The sequence below is a fragment of the Dromiciops gliroides genome, chromosome 1, assembly GCF_019393635.1.
Source record: "Dromiciops gliroides isolate mDroGli1 chromosome 1, mDroGli1.pri, whole genome shotgun sequence".
Lineage (NCBI taxonomy): Eukaryota > Metazoa > Chordata > Mammalia > Microbiotheria > Microbiotheriidae > Dromiciops > Dromiciops gliroides.
This window is the reverse complement of record NC_057861.1, coordinates 80,069,158-80,086,521: the sequence shown is the minus strand read 5'-3', so window position 1 is coordinate 80,086,521 and position 17,364 is coordinate 80,069,158. Positions and strand designations below refer to the sequence as shown.

At 42.9% G+C, this 17,364-nt stretch overlaps 2 protein-coding genes across 2 annotated transcripts in view; one reads left to right on the top strand and one right to left on the bottom strand.

The window, feature by feature from the left end:
- The first annotated feature begins 2,715 nt into the window (after positions 1 to 2,715).
- LOC122745812 (zinc finger protein 391-like) lies at positions 2,716 to 14,930 on the top strand. Its single transcript, XM_043991264.1, has 5 exons — positions 2,716 to 2,923; positions 3,717 to 3,842; positions 6,632 to 6,817; positions 9,938 to 10,015; positions 13,450 to 14,930. The coding sequence occupies exons 1-5, from the start codon at positions 2,716 to 2,718 to the stop codon at positions 14,496 to 14,498; spliced, it is 1,647 nt and encodes a 548-aa protein (XP_043847199.1). The 3' UTR covers positions 14,499 to 14,930.
- Positions 14,931 to 15,247: 317 nt separating this feature from the next.
- Positions 15,248 to 17,364, bottom strand: part of TOP1MT (DNA topoisomerase I mitochondrial) — a 51,306-nt gene continuing 49,189 nt past the window's right edge. The window contains 1 exon segment of the mRNA XM_043975913.1: positions 15,248 to 16,636. Coding sequence (XP_043831848.1) covers positions 16,534 to 16,636 — 103 coding nt within the window. The 3' untranslated portion in view covers positions 15,248 to 16,533.

Genomic DNA, 17,364 nt, shown 5'->3' with positions numbered 1-17,364 from the left:
TCAGTTCACAACTCTACTAACAGTAGAGTTGTGTCCCGGTTTTCCCACATCCTCTCTAACATTTGTTGTTTTCCATTTTTCTTATATTTGCCACTCTGATAGGTTTGTGAGTTGGTACTTCAGAGTTGTTTTAATTTGCATTTCTCTAATCAGTGATTTAGAACATTTTTTTAATATGACTATATATACCTTTAATTTCTTCATCTGAAAATTGGCTGTTCATATCCATTGAACATTTCCCGTGAGAAGTTTCAAAGGTAGGATTCACAGACCTTGGCAACTGATTACATAAGGAGAGAGACCAAGGAGTCAAAGATGGACACCTAAGTCACAAGCTGGGTAACTTGGAGCATGATCTCAGCAGTAAGAAGGAAGTTAGGAACAGGGGAGGATTGGGAGAAAAGATGAATTCAGTTTTGGGCATGTTGAGTTAAATATGTCTATGAAACATCCAGTTCAAGATGTGTAGCAGGCCATTGGAGACTGGAGGTCTGGGGAGAGGTATGGCTGGATAAATTTGAGAATCATCTGCATACAGATGAGAGTCAAATTCATGGGAGCTGATTAAGATCATCAAGTGAAATAGGGTAAAGGGGGAAGAGCAAAAGGCCCAGGATTGAGGCTCCTGAGACACCAAGTTCATGTTGTGACCTGAAGGAGGATCTGGCAGATTGAGAAGTAGCAGACAGTCAGGAGAAAAACAATGAGGAAGCAATATCGCAAAAACCTGGAGAAGAGGGTGACTTGAAAGTATTAGAGGCTACAGAGAGGTTAAGGAAGAGGAGGACCAAGAAAAGGCTGTTAGATTTAGTGATTAAGAGACCATTAATAACTGGAGAGAAGTTTAAGTTGAAAAATAAGGTGAGAATCAGATTGGAGTTTAAATGAGAAAAGAAGTGGAAGCATCCATTGTAGATAGCCTGCTCAAGGCGCTTGTGAAAAACAAAACGGATCCCATAAACACCAAAATATTCAAGAATTTTTGGTAGTTGCAAGAACTGGAAACAAAGTATAGGCCTATCACTTGAGGAATGCCTAAACAAACTAGAACACGAATGTATTGGAAAGAAACTATGAATATTAAGACTTCCGAGATGCATGGGAAGATATGAGAGGATGCAAATAAAGTTGAGCTTAACCAAGAAAACAATATACACATGGTATAAAACAATGTAGGGGGCAGCTAGGTGGTGCAGTGGATAAAGCACTGGCCCTGGATTCAGGAGTATCTGAGTTCAAATCCAGCCTCAGACACTTGACATTTACTAGCTGTGTGACCCTGGGCAAGTCACTTAACCCTCATTGCCCCCTCCCCCCCCCCACAAAAAGACAATGTAAATAGAAAGACAAAACCAAAACTGAACACTAATTATAATAGGCTTATTCCTGAAGAGGAGATGGAAAAGTGTATCTCCAGAGATGGGGAAATGAGTGAGAAGGTTGCATTTATGTCAGAATATTGATGTGTTGACTAGTTGCGCTGAATTGTGTTTTTTTCTCTTTTCTTAAAATCTTTGTTACAAGATTTGACCCTCAGGGGAAACTCTGGCTGCACAGTTAGAGGGACCTGGAGGAGCACATGGAAGGAGATGTAAAGACCAAAGCAATTTGGCAAAACCAGTATATTCAGTGGAGCCTGGTATTTTATACCCGCAGTTCCTTACTTCTGCAAAGAAAGAAGTGCATTTTCTTTTTTTTTTAAGTTATTAAATTTGATTTTCTTTTTTAGGAAAAGTACATTTTTTTCTCATTTTGGAGGTCAACCTTGGTTTTTATAATTACATAATATTCCATTTATTTTTTGTTGTTCTTTCCATTTATATTGTAGTTGTGGTATATGTTTGTTTCCCATATAAGCCTTCCCATGCTTCTCTTAATTCTTCATAATCATCATTTCTTACAGCTCAGGAATAGTCCATATTATATACTTGTACTGCAGGGTTTATTTTTTCTTTAAACCATTCCTCCATTGATGGGTATCTACTTTATTTCCAAATGCTACCAAGCATTTCAAAAATATTTCTCTATCGAGGGCGTGACTACACTAGTTGGCATCTCCTTTAGAAGATGGAGGATATGGCTCTTGATTAATTCTCAACAACTGGGTCTTTTCCCATGGTGAATTGACGAATTCAAATTCCTATAGGAGGAACCATCCTTTCTGCTGGGCCTGTAAATAAAGAAGCCACTCTTAGGAATGAGGGGAAGTTGATCCCTTCCCCTACCCCCCCCCCCCCACGCGCGCGCGCACACACACGCACACACGACCTTTTCTGTGATATTCTGAGTATACAAGAGCTAGAAGCAGATTTCAGTTCAGGCGGGAGGGGAAGATGTGAAAAAAGGCTTTGCTCCCATTAATGACTTCCTTTGGACTGGGCATATGTAAGTGACATGGACTCATCCAAACCACTTACGAATTCCTGGCATCAGTGTTAGAGAAGCAGTTTCATAAACTATCAACCATGTGGCAGCTGTGGCAATGGAAACCACAGGGTCCAAGTGGAGGGAGTGCCCACTACATAGAGAAGGGAGGGGATTTCTGACAAATGTTGAATTCCTGAGCCTTAGCCTCCTGGATGTGAGAGAGAATTTCTTGGGCAGTGCCAGTTTTGGAGATGCCCCTCTAGTAACCCAGAATTTGAGAGATCCTAGGCTTGTAGAGAGAAAATAGGAGTTCCTGGGCAGTACCAGTCTCTCAGAGAAGAGAGGATCATGTATGTGGCTGTACAGTTAGAGGGACCTGGGGGAGCAGATGGTGAGGGGTTGCTCACAAGCCGTCCCAAGTCTATTTTCCTTCTGAGAGAAGTCCAAACGGGAGGAGGACCAGTGGAAGTTTGGATTCACCAGAATATGATGAGAACTGCATTGCTTATGGCCTCCAGAGCCTTTTATGTATTTCAGGCCTTATTTATGGGCTCCGGTGAGTCCAGACCTTTGAAAAGGAATACAGGCTGCATAGGCTTGTCAGATCGTCCAACCCCACCCCACCAGTCGTAACTGCTATTCGTCATTACAAGGGAGGGTACTTTATATACTATTAACCTGTGGAGATTAAGACACAAGCTATATTTTAGTAATAGGCAAAATTACATTCTGAAATTTCCCAATGTAAAAATCTTTTTTTGTTTTTTCTTTTTCTTTGCTAGGCAATGAAGGTTAAGTGACTTGCCCAGGGTCACACAGCTAGTAAGTGTCAAGTGTCTGAGGCCAAATTTGAACTCAGGTCCTCCTGACTCCAGGGATGGTACTTTATCCACTGTGCCACCTAGCTTCCCCTCTTCTTCTTTTTTTACAATGTAAAATTAAAGAGCCAAAGTTAGGGATATTGGGAGGATTGAACTTGGAGGAAAGGTAGACACAGGTACAAAAATAACAAAGGTTGCACTACAATAATCTACATCCTGAGAAGATGCAAAGGAAAATTGGGTTTTCTCCCACTGTGATCCTGTTCCCAAGTTTTGCCCAGAGTAGAGTTGTGTGACTTCAGGCACATCTTTTCCCTGGCCTCGGTTTCCTTTTCTGTAAAATGTGAATAATTCTTGCACTTCCTGTCTCTTAACCCTCCACCCCCTTTTCCAGGTTTTTCTGCTATACGGACCCCCGCCTCCTTTGGTCCTCTCTCTGCCTTAGTTCTTTGTTCCTTTCCAAGGACCTCCCTCTCCGCCCCTCCCCCTCTCCCCCAGACTGAAATCTGACAAAAGAGCTTCCTGCAGTTCCGGAGAATACCCCGGAAGTGTTGGGGGGAGAAGGGGGGACCCTGGGCATAGCAGCTCCCCTGAGGGGGGAGGGTCCACTTCCGGCGGGGGGCTCGGCTCAAGCTCGGGGCCTGTGGATGTTTGGTCAGTGTGTGCCGCCCTCGGGGTTCGCGGTCCCGCCAAAGCGCTCCCTGCCCGGTGTAGGGGAGCCCTTACCCATGGGTCCGTGTGCGTGTCCGGGCGGGGTCTGCTTTCGGTTGTGTCCTGGGGTCCCCTTGGGGCTGGGTGAAGGTTCCTCGTCACGGGGAAGGGTCCGGACGGAGCACGGGGAAGGAACCGGACAAAACGCAGGGCCCTCCTTCCCCTGGGAGCGTAGAGAGCGCCCCCCCACACACACACACACTTGACAGAGAGTGGGAACTTCCCTCACTTAGGGGCAGGACAGAATGCGGGGAGCCCTACCCCGACCTGAAGACGATTGTAGGGACCTCCTTCAGCCAGAGGCTGGTCTGTCCAAGAGAGGGGGCCGCCCCCTTACCTGGGGGAGGGACGGGTGCAGCTCAGGGACCCTCCTGATCAGCTGGCTGAACCCCTGTTAACTGGGGATAGGACGGAAAAGAACTTTCCCCGGGACGGGTGGGGCTAATTGTGCGGGGCACTGGGGCAGGGTGGCGGGAGAACTCTCCCCTATCTAAGGGTGGGAAGAGTGGAGCGCCGGGGTCTCCCTGATCTGCAACTGAGACCCCTGACACCACCTCTCATCTGGGGACGGGACAGAACAAGGGACGGGCTGGGCACCTCCCTCTACTCGGGTAGGGGAAAGGGGATAGGAAGCTGCGGGGCAGGGACTTCCCTCCGCTGGGAAGAGAGTCAGGAGCACTGGGCCAACCCTGATCTGGAGGTGACCTAAAGCAGGGCTGGGCATCTGAGGGCCAGAGTTAGAGTCTAGCCTTTGTCCTTTGGCATCACCCTTGGCAAGCCCTTTACTTTTCTGTGCTTCATTTTACTATTGTCTACATACAGCAGGTGGGTGGAATGGTTTCCAAAGTCTCTTCCAGTTACTTGTCCCAAGATCTCCTGCTGTCTGGGCAGCTTTTAAGTGAGTGTTAGTGGTCACTTTCCCCAGAGCTCTGCAAGGCTAGGAGGAGAGGGATCTCCCAATGGAGGCCCAGGGAGGTCAGTCGGGCAGCTGTAATATGACTGGATGGTTTCAGACTAGATAACCCTGAGGTCCCTTTTGGTTGTGTCTCTGGCTCCTACACAGGGAGATGCTTGGGAAGAGGTGAGGGGGAAGCATCACTCAAAGGGAGAAAGGACCTCAGAGAGCTCTTTGAAGACAGTTTTCATATTTTTATTCCCAGTGCCTTTTATTCTCCAGAGCAGAGACTTATAACAGGTGTTTGGGGCATCTATTCACTTACATCAAGAAGATATTTGTCATCTATGACTCCTTTCATCATCTCTGTGACCTCTTAGCCTACACTCCTGGTCACCACTTCCCTCTAGGTGTACTTTTCCAATAGAATATAAACAGAGACCATCTTCATTAAATTATGTGCATTTTTATATCCAGGCAGAGTGCCCAGCCCAGGGGGAAGCTGAAAAGAAATTTTGATTAGACATAAGGAAAAACTTCCTAACAAAACAGCGAAATGGAAATCTAAACTGGAAGATTCTCTTTCAGAGGAGCCTGAAGGGGATTCCTCTGAAGTCCTGTTCGGCTTTAAGATTCTATAAAATCTATTCCTTTTGTTTAGGAGAGCTGAGTATCCTAGACCGAGCTCCTTGGCATTCACCCTTTTCCACTTCTAGGTCCAGAATGGTCCCAAATTCCCAGAAAGCAAGGCATACCAATACAAGGCAAAAATCTGTTTGGTTCCCCCTGCTTGGCTACTGTTGAATGTCGAGAACTTGATATGTTGGCCAGTGGGTCTGCCAGGCCCTTTAAATGCCACCATCCCTGTTCAGGATGGGACCTTGGACAGGTTACCGGAGATAACATGGTATGTTGGTATTTACATGTTACTTACATGTATTTACATCGTCCACCAGCCCAACAAATTGGCCCAGAGCTATTTCATCATCTCTGGTGATGAGATGTGGGAGGCATTCTGAAAACAGGTCTTAGGCCCCATAGGTTTAATCACCAGAAGGAGAAATGGTGGTTCAAGAGCCACCTCCCAGACAAACTAACTGAGGGTGTTTTTGGTATAGGAAAGAAGACCAGAACAAACAAATAAATAAAATCCCAAAACCCAGATTTGGGTGTACCTGGAATTCTTGGAGACATAGGGTCCATTGTATACCATTTGGACTTAAGTGCCCATCTATCTCACCCAAGAAAAGAACAAAGGCAAGGTTTTCAGCATAGAGTCAGCCTACTCCCAGCAGAACAGACTGATTCCAGATCCCAGGGACAGATACCTTCAGCTGTCCTTGGATCCTGAAGCCTGTTAATGGCCAGTGAGTATGCCTAAGCTGAATACAGTACAAATAATACATGCTAGCCTTGGGTGTTTTCCTCCTTCCTTATTGTCTCCCTGTTGGCATCTACACCAGTGCTGGTTTGTGATTTTCTAAAATTTTAACACTGGCATTAAAATCTGATAGCTGGGTAAAGTACCTGGTTCTTTGCTAGGTTGATTTCTTTCTTTTTTTTTTTAATCTTTTAACTTCATGGAAGAGATGACTCTATTCATCTTTAGGGATGTTTCTGAGCTTCCTACCACAGGACTTAGAGTTTGAAGGATCTCCATGATCATTTGGTACATCTCCCTCATTTCAGAAATAAGGAAATAGGCTCTGAAAGGTAAATGACTTGTTCAGAGTTGGGATTCAAACTGAGGGGCTTTTTTTTTTTTTAAACACCATTTCTCTTGGAGCTTAGACTTCCATCATAATTTCCATATGGTCTCCCTTTCTCATTTTACCAGGACAGTATTTCTTTTCTTTGAGTCCTGTCTGTGCAGAGCAACAGGAAGTGTCCTTGGAGATGGCAGCCCTGGGTCCACCAAGCAGGTCGCCTCCTGTTCCACCTGCCATCTCATTCTCCTCACCTGGAGTACGACCTGGACCCCCGAGCCCCCAGGCTCATCTTCGCTTCTATCATGATCACCATGGTACTCACTCGTTTCTTAGAATGATACTCACTGTCCTCTTAGAATGAATGAAAAAGCATTTGTTACTTGTTGACTATGTGCCAGACAATGTGCTAAGCCCTGGGATACAAATATAAATGCAGAGCCCCTGCCAGCAAAGAGGGGAGTAGTGGCTAGGGAGGAGCACTTTGGTCTAGAAAGTTAGAGGGGCCATAGTGGGGAAGATGAACAACCCCCTTCCTAGAGCAATAGCAGTGGCAAGATGTGGGAGGTATTAAGAAGACAAATCTTGGGTTCTGTAAGAGAAGTGGTGACCTCAGAGCCCACAACAGGCCAACTAAGGGTCTTTTTGGTATGATATAGAAGACCAAAAAGATCAGACACCATGTTGTGGGGTACAGCCACAAACCTTCCACATCACCGCAATTTCCAGACCTTTCTCTGCCTCACTTCAGGCTGTGAAGGACTTGGGAGGTTCTCACAGATTATCTTGTAAAGATGAAGTTCTAGGGGCAGCTAGATGGCACAGTGGATAAAGCAATGGCCCTGGATTCAGGAGGACCTGAGTTCAAATATGACCTCAGACACTTGACACTTACTAGCTGTGTGACCCTGGGCAAGTCACTTAACCCTTATTGCCCCACAAAAAAAAAAGACGAGGTTTTAGGTGCAAACTCTAGACCTGTGTCTGTAAAACAAATGAGGGGTTGGGCTAGACAATTTCTAAGATATTTTTAAGCTCTATGTCCTATGTTCCTCAAAAGGAGGCTTGCCATTCGGTCTTTGAACAGCCTCTCAAGGCAGCTCATTCTAATTTTGGACTACTTTTATCCTTAGAAAGACCTTACTTGGGGCAGCTAGGTGGCGCAGTGGATAAAGCACCGGCCCTGGATTCAGGAGTATCTGAGTTCAAATCCGACCTCGGACACTTGACACTTACTAGCTGTGTGACCCTGGGCAAGTCACTTAACCCCCATTGCCCCGCAAAAAAAAAAAAAAAGAAAAGAAAAGAAAGAAAAGAAAGACCTTACTTATGTTAAACTGAAATCTACCCCCTTCAGTCATGCCTACCTCCAATAACTCCCCATCACCCATTCAGCTGTTTTAAGAATCATGCCTAGGGGCAGCTAGATGGCGCAGTGGTTAGAGCACCGGCCCTGAAGTCAGGAAGACCTGAGTTCAAATCCAGCCTCAGACACTTAATACTTACTAGCTGTGTGACCCCGGGCAAGTCACTTAACCCCAATTGGCTCACTAAAAAAAAAAAAAAAAGAAAAGAAAAAAAAAAAGAATCATGCCTTTAATCATACTATTTCTCTTTTCACTGTTCACCTCTAATTTTCCCGTCCTTCCCCCAAACCCGGTTCACTCTACTGCTTGTTTGCCCATTATTCCATTTGGGACCTCACCTCTATTGTAAACAAATGTTTCTACATCTTCAAGTATTTCAGGCAATAATCTGCTTTAGGAGGTAGGGGTGTGCCCCTCCATCTCTCTCTCTCTGTCTCTCTCTCACATACACACACACACACACACACACACACACTCACACACACTCTACCTATAATGATTGTTAGAGGGCATTCTTATTTGTGTGGATGAGTTGTACTAGATGACCTCTGTGGTCCCTCACAAATCTGAAGTCCCTTGCAACTCTCTTCCCATGTAGCTACTCCTCACAGTTCTAATACGACCTGGTGGTGACGTGATCATTCCTCAGTGACCTTTGCTTTTTTGAGGTCTATCCAGTGAGTTGGGACCACCTTCACTCCAGTCTCACTGGTGCCACTTCCTAATCTTCTCTCTACCTTTTTCTCTGACATCATCCTTGCGGATTTCCAGTCATATTGACATGAAATACTTAGACCTCAAATCCCTCCATTGTCCTATTTCTATCACATACCAACTCATTTTGTTTGCTTTTTTTCCCTGCCAAGGAGAATGACTTTTGTCCTGGAAACAACTGAACAAAAATGGCTGATACTCAGGATAAGTAGGAAGATAGTATGAGAGCACCTGGCAGTCCCTGGTGAAATTAAGTCATTTGGTACAAATAAACTATATCTAATTGGGTATGAAAAGAAATGGTGGTTGTGACTGAAGAACTACGGTCAGTAATATCTGAAAGCTAATCAGACAACAGGAAAGGTATCTGAAGATAGAAGGGAAAAAGTTTCTTAGATTTTCACAAAAGGGAAGAGTGAGAGAATTTGTAAGTTATAGGCCAGTGATCTCAACCTTAATTCCTGGCAAAATTCTAAAATGTAGTATTTGTGACCATCTAAAAAAAACCACAAAGTGTTTACAAGAAAGAACTGGCTTGACTCTGATTAACTCTGAACTAATAACTAGCCTACTCATGTCAAACTAACTTTTTTTCCCTTTTTTGATAGAATTACTAAATTGGAAGATCAGGGAAATGCTGTAGACAAAATTTACCTAAGTTTTAGCAAAGGGTTTGTTAATGTTATCTCATGTTAGGGTGGGAAGGCAGAGGACCCAGATTCAAAATGCTTCTCTTCCACCTCTTGACCTTGGGCAAGTCACTGAAATTCCCTGGTCCCCACTTTCCTTAGCTGTAAAACAAAAGGATGGACCACATGACCTCTTATGGTCCCTTCAGCTTTAAATCTGTGATCGGATTCGTTTCTTTCCTTCTAAACTCCATGAAGAAGATTCTCTTCTGTTACCATTCCAGAAGCAGTTTTACATCTGATGCAGTGGACCACTAAAGCTGGAGGAAGTAGACAAATAATTACTATAATCAAACTCAATGACTCCTAGGTGAGAGCAGCCTGCAAGAGGTACTGTCTCCAAAGCCCTCTGCTCGATCCACATGAGGGCAAAATTAACTCAGACTGGCCCTAGTAGGTCCCATAGTATCTGGGCCAGTCAGTCAGTCAATAAACATTAAGCACCTACTATGTGCCAGGCACTGTGCTAAGTGCTGGTAATAGAAAGAGGCTTACCACAACCCTGGGATGGGAAAGAGAGGGTTAATTTAGGTCGCCCTGGGTTACTTACCACAGCATCCTGGCTGACAATCTATCCTCCCCACCAAGAAAAGAATTCCACTTGTGTCTTAGAGTAAAAGGCTCTATACTCCCAGCATAAACCAAAGTTTTTCCCCCCCATTTATAGAGTTTCCAGTCTCTAAACCTGAAATGATTTCCCAACTGGAAGGAGATGAAGAACTGCGGAGCCCAGGTCTTCAGGGAGGTAAGCAATAAGAGAATTCAGAAGGCCTGATGTGTGTGGAGTGAGATAGATAAATGAATGAAAAAGCGTGAATTGAATGCTTACTATGAGATAGATAAATGAATGAAAAAGCGTGAATTGAATGCTTACTATGGTGCCTTTGACCCCTAGGATGGGGGCCTTTCCTAGGGCTCTGGTAGGCTGTAGAAGGAGGGCTTCTTCCTTCCTTTTCCTCTCTTTGTGGCCTCTATCCCCACCATAGAAGAACTCCACCATGCCTCCTGAGAGGTGATAATCCCTTCCTAAACTGAGCTGCTTTTTCGTCTTCCTTGAGGCAGGTTCTCATGGGGGTTTGTTCTCTGTAGCCATTAGGCTCTCTGCTGAGGCCGACTTCCTGACACTCTTCATAAGGTGAACCTAAGGACACATTTGGCCTTTCTGCACATGTTCATAAAGACGTGCTTAAACTTGTCAGAGCCAGAGGGTCTGTGTTTTTGGTATCTCTTTACTTTAAGATCTGGTTGGATCTTTTTTTTTTTTAAGAGAGGCAATTGGGGTTAAGTGACTTGCCCAGGGTCACACAGCTAGTAAGTGTTAAGTGTCTGAGGCCGGATTTGAACTCAGGTACTCCTGACTCCAGGGCTGGTGCTCTATCCACTGCGCCACCTAGCTGCCCCTAGTGGTCTTGTTATACTGAATTTTCCACAACTGTTCCAGGAATGAATTGTAAAATGGCTGCACTGGGTGGAGGCTTAAACACCCACAAGGAGTTAAAAAAAACAAAGTTGAAATTCTCAAATAGTATGGAGCTGGGAAAATTGTGGACTGACTTCCATCAAATGTTTGATACCTGCTTTTTTTCTTTTTCTTTTTTTTTTTGGTGAGGCAATTGGGGTTGTGTCTTGCCCAGGGTCACACAGCTAGTAAGTGTCAAGTGTCTGAGGTCGGATTTGAACTCAGGTACCCCTGACTCCAGGGCTAATGCTTTATCCACTGTGCCCCCTAGCTGCCCCAATACCTGCATTTTTACCATGGTCAAAAGACTTGTGTTCCAAGTATAGATTGATCTTCCTCTTAGAGGAGGTAGAAAAGACTCAAAGGATGTTTCTTTGCATACCAGGTTCTTAGAGAGAATGAAATGTTGCTAAGGAGAGGCAAGGTTTCAGTGGGGGAAAAGAGGGGTATGAGGTAGATGAGGGTTGAGACTTGATCCATGTCAGAATGTTGGAGAGTATAAGATTGTTACATGAAGGAAGAAAGAAGAAAGACAGGTGTAAATTAGAACTTAAATAAATTTAAGACTTTTTGAAGAAGAGGGAGCTGTATGCTCTGAGAAGAAAGAAATTATTGAAAGTCCTCCAAAGGATGACCTAGTAGAACCTTAGGTGAGAGATCATGCAGAAAGAGTCAAAAGGAGAAGAAAGAGAAGACAGGAGAGGAGAAAAGCAACTGGGAGTAGTTGGTGGTCCCTTCCTCAGGAGTACTAAGGCAGTTCATTGTCAGCCTGATAACCACAGCAGAGAGGTCTGTTGTCTTTCTGAAGCACATATCCAAGACAACAGAAGTCTTTCCAATATTTATCAAAACAGATGACTCTTCTGTTGATTTATGTGGGTATGAATGATACTGTCAAAAGGAACTTTAAAATACTGCTAATGTTTATGAAAAATTTGGGTGAGCACCTGAAGACCATAGGCTTATACTTCACTTTTGCTGACTGAAAGCAAGAGATACAGAAGAAATAAATTTGCTAAGTGAATAGCTGGCTTAGAAAATGGTGTCTGAGACTGGAATTTGGACTTCTAAGAATGGAGTACAACTAACAAAAGCTGACATATATATTTACTGAATGTTTTGTAAACTTAATTAAGAGAGCTATAAAATAAAAAAGATAGGGAAGACTGCTTATATCTATTCCCCAAATTAGTAACAGAAAATAGCTGCAAAAATGGATAAGAATTGCAGTTGAGATACCTAGAAGTTCATAGGAAATAAATCTAAGAAAGGAGCCAGTAACATCCCTGGCCTCCAAGGCCTATTCCCAATTCTCAAAATTTAGGCAAAAAACCAAGTTAGAAATCTTAATGCAAGGAAGCAAATTTGATCTCTCCAGTATTACAGAAACTCAGGATGAAGTTCCTGTCTGGATCGTGGCTCTGGACAGGATTACTTTCTAAATAACTGAGTGGAACTGGTTGCTGTGGTGAAAGTGTTTAGAACTCTGGAGGTTCTACCACTGGCTTAGTTCTAAACATGCCTGGCATAGTTTGACATGCAACCCGTGTTTGGGGAAAGCAGCTTTTTGAAGATTTCAGAGGAAATATCAATGAATTTAGAGTCAAAGGTCCAGGGTTCAAATTCAGATTCTTTTACTTAATACTGCCTAGATAAATTACTTCACCTCTTCACGCCTGTTTCTTCATCTGAATGACCTTTAGGTTTCTTCCAGCTCTAAGCCTTTACTTTGTATGACTTCTTGAAGTTTTAAAAATTTCTATTTCTGATTGATTTCAAATACTTTTTTTGGGTAGGGCAATGGGTGTTAAGTAATTTGCCCAGGGTCACATAGCTAGTAAGTGTCAAGTGTCTGAGGCCAGATTTGAACTCAGGTCCCCCTGAATCCAAGGCTGGTGCTTTATCCATTATGCCACCTAGCTGCCCCCCCCCCGATTTTGAATATTTAAAAAATTGGTTGATAGGTTAAAAAAATGAGAATCACTTGCTGTAGCTTTATCATGTTTGAGAATAGTGCTTGTTTAAAAGGTGTCAATTCTTTTTTTTTCTTTTTTTTGGTGAGGCAGTTGGGGTTAAGTGACTTGCCTGGGGTCACACAGCTAGTGTTAAGTGTCTGAGGCCGGATTTGAACTCAGGCACTCCTGAATCCAGGGCCAGTGCCTTATCCACTGCACCATCTAGCTGACCCAAAGGTGTCAATTCTTTATAGATCCTAGATTGTCTTTTAAAAATATATATTTAATACAAAGTGTTTTTTTTTTAACCCAGTCTATATTTTTACTTATTTAGCCAGTCAGCTAAATAAAGGTAAAAACATGGTGTCTGCCACCAAGGAGCTCACATTCCAATGGGGCAAGTAGCACATAAGCCAATACGTATATAGGAGATGTACATGGTATAGATGAGAGGTAATTTTAGAAGGAAGGCACTTGGGATGGAGGGGACAGTCAGTGTGAGGAAGTGCAAGTAGGCCAGTGTCATTGCACAGTGGAATGCGCAAAGGTAAGTAAAGGGTAAGAAGACTGGAAAGGGAGGAAGAGAGGTGCTAGTTTGGGAAGGGCTTTAAACATGAAATAGCCATGGGTTTCCATTTAGTAGCAATGCTGCCTTCTTTAGTACTTAATACATTTAAAAGTACTTTTAACATCCATCATATATGGCTTCTTTTAGAAATGTCCCCCCCCCCAATTAGATAACATTTAAGTCTTGTTTTGTTTTAGGCTATGAGATCAGTGCTAAGAAGGAAAAATGGACCCCAAAGCAAGAGTTTCCTGAGGAATCGGTATCACGTCATGCAGGGCTGCCATCTTCAGAACTCCTGGATGTACTCCAGGAAACAGAGTTCCATGAATCTTGTAAGACTGAGGACAATTCAGAGAGGCAGAAAGATTCCTTGTCTGGGAAAACTCTCAGAGGGAAGGGAGCCCATAAACAGAATATATCTGGGGAAAACTTCAATCAGAATTCAAATTTTGTTAAACATCAGGGAAATGCCAAAGAAGTGAGGCCCCATAAATGTGATCTATGTGGGAAAAGCTTCAAATGCCATTCAGATATTATTAAACACCAGAGAATTCACACTGGAGAAAAACCCTATGAATGTGAGGAATGTGGGAAGACCTTCAGCCAAAGCTCAGATGTTATTAAACACCACAGGATCCATTCTGGAGAGAAACCGTATGAATGTAGTGACTGCGGAAAGACTTTTATTCACAGCTCACATGTAGTTAGACATCAGAGAATTCACAATGGAGAGAAACCTTATGAATGCAAAGAATGTGGCAAAGCTTTCAGCCAGAGTTCAAATCTTATCCGTCACCAGAGAATTCACACTGGAGAGAAGCCTTATGAATGTAATGAATGTGGAAAAACATTCAGTCAGAGCTCTGATGCTATTAAGCACCAGAGAATTCATACTGGAGAGAAACCTTATGAATGTAATGAATGTGGGAAAACTTTCATCCATAGTTCAAATGTTGTTAGACATCAACGAATACATCATGGAGAAAACCCATATGAATGCAGAGAATGTGGCAAAGCCTTCAGCCAGAGCTCCAATCTCATTAGGCACCAGAGAATTCACACAGGAGAAAGACCCTATGAATGTAATGCATGTGGGAAAGCTTTCAATCAATCTGCGTTACTTACTGAACACCAGAGAATCCACATGGAAACGAAACCAAGAAAACGTAATAGATTTGAGAAAATGCTTAGGCTTAACTCTGATGTCACTGAACACCAGAGGATTCAGAACGAAGAGAGGTCTTGAGTACAACTGTGGGAAAGCCTTTAGTTAAAGAGTTCACATACTCCTCGGAAAACAATATTTTCAGGTGAATGCGTAAAGGAAAATTCTTAATTGGATTTCAAATAGTTCTCAAATTATAATGGCCTTAAGGATTGAGACCCTATCCAATTGGTTTTGTGTTAGAAAAGTCACCTATAAAGAAGCAATCAATGAGTGCCAAGTCACTGATGAAATTGATAGCTGTAGGCAAGTCTTCAAAGGCCTCTCCCTTCCCTACTCAGGACAAATCAAAGGAATAAAAAAAGAATCAATAGAGCAAGCATTCATGGAAGCAAAGGGGACTGAGCAATAATCACAAGTGTTACTTCTTCTGTTCGTACTTCTCGCTATTATTTTCTTCTGGGCTGCATCACATTATCCTTGAATAAAACCAATTTCCCTATTTTCAGTCATTCCCTAAACTCCAAACCCAACCATCACATTAATCTACCCACTTTGACATTTATGGTTCAGCTCAGAATCTTTCAGTGGATTCTGTCTAGAGGATATAAACCAAACTACTTGGGTTGGTCTTGAAGGCTCATGGTCCGTTCTTGTAGCCCACCACAGTGGGCTGTTTCCTTGCTATTAACACATAGCATATTTGTTTTCACTTCTGAGCCTTCATTCTTGTCATCTGAAACCACTTCCTTCCTCCTGTCTTATCCTACAAGGTCCAGTAGAGGTCCCATGTCTTCCAGAAAACCTTCTCTACCTATTCTAGTACTTAGCAATTTTTCATGAGTTTCTAAAAATACTTAGTGTCAATACCATGCATTTGAGCATGTGATTATCTTATTTGTGTGTATGTCTTGTCAACCCTTGTTAAGACTGGGAGCTCCTTGAAGGGAGGGACCAAGTGTTACATGTTTACTGTTCCCCTAAAGAACCTGGCCAAGAGTCAGCTGTCCAATAAACATCTGTTGATTAACTGTTTGGTCAAATATTTTGCCAGAGTAGTAATGTGGACACTATGGAAATGAGTCTTCTGGGTGGCTCATGTGAACCCTAGGGGTGGGGCAGAGGACATACTTTCTCATCTGGGTAGAGGTCTAAGCCTCGAAGGGAAATGGTCAGTGTATACCACCCAAAGGATAAATGGGATCCTGGCCTTAAGACATGCTTTCCCCAGAGGCTGAGGATGTGGGGTGTGGGGTGTGGAGGGGAGACCTTTTCAAATTCTCTAATTTGAGAAGCTGAGGAGCTGAAAGGATAGAGATTCAAGTGTGAAATCAGGCTCACCTTATGCATGGAGATGGAGAGGCAGCAGGAAGAGGCCCTGTAGAGGCATGAAAAAAGCCAACAACTTTCACTGCCTGTCCCTTCCACTCTTCCAAATATCTGAGTCTCCCTTCTTTCCCTCTGGCATTTTTTCCCAACTGAGGATGTTGGTTTACATGGTTTATAAGATCTCACCCAGATTTAATTTTGTGAATCTACAGACTATTACAACAGAAAGCTCTGGAATGGGAATTAGGAGACTCGAGTTCTGGTCCCAGCTGATTCATGATGCTGACTGTTTCCTTAGCAACAGAACTGCATAAGTTTCTGACTAAGGATGATTAAAATGTTAAATTTCTCCCTTTAGATAAATAAATATAGGACTTTGCATCTTAGAAAACCCATGAAATCTCTACTGAGTAAAAAGGAAACACAATTAATATCTAAAAATCTATTTACACACAAACACAGAGTATTTGGCTTTGAATTTTCTCTATAGGTTTTCATTATTACCAATAAATTAAAAGGACAAATCTTACAACAGAGATGGACTTCTGTCATAAAACTTAATAGTGTCCCAGAAGCTAGAAAAGACAAAAGGCTGATGACCTCAGCAGTCACACCAGAAAGGAGCTCCCTGTTATGTTTCTGACCAAGACTCAGGAAGCAGGAATAACACTCAGATTGCAGAACCAGATATATCTTTAGTAAAATACTTCATTGTACAAAATTCCTCCCAATGTTGTTTAATAATTGAAAATCTCAACGATTCAAAAATAGATGCAGAAATACTAGGTTAGAACTCAAAATCTTCATCTGCCATATCAATTGCCCAAGCAAACTTCTCCCTCTGGGTTTTGTTATAAATCTTCTCCACTGGCACGCCAAACTTCTTACACCTGTGGAAAGGTCCAACATATTGCATGGTACGTACATTATTAGTTACAAGAAAAAAATGCTACATGAGCTCAAGTTAAATCATAACAAAAGGAGAAATGAGAAGAGAAAGGAGAGGAAGGGGAAATTAGAGGTATTCTTTCCTATCGGTTTTAGAGAGGGAAGGAGAGCATTCTGGTTCTAGGGCACAGGGACCTCAATGACTAATTCAGACTTTGCAAATACATGTGTGAAAAGGAAAGCAAGGTCAGGGACTAGAAGATGAATATCAAAGTGGGACACCATCCTGTGAACTGAAGGTCAGAAAAAGCTAAGGATAGTGAGTAACCCAAGTACTACAAATAAGGGCATGGGTTATTTTTTAAAATTTTAATTTTTTGCAGGGCAATGAGGGTTAAGTGACTTGCCCAGGGTCACACAGCTAGTAAGTGTTAAGTGTCTGAGGTCGGATTTGAACTCAGGTCCTCCTGAATCCAGGGCCGATGCTTTATCCATTATGCTACCTAGCTGCCCCAACATGGGTTATTTTTAAAAATCTACACAGGGAACAAGAGGAGGATCAAGGATGGGCCAAGAGCACTGTTAGGAACAGATGGGTCACTATTAAATGACAAAAGGTCTCATGAAAACTAATCATTTGCTTCTGTCTTTTCAACTAGTAGGTCCCCATCTCTCTTGGACACAACCTAAGACCCCTGAAAAAGTGCACATTTAGAAGAAGGTTCTGCTA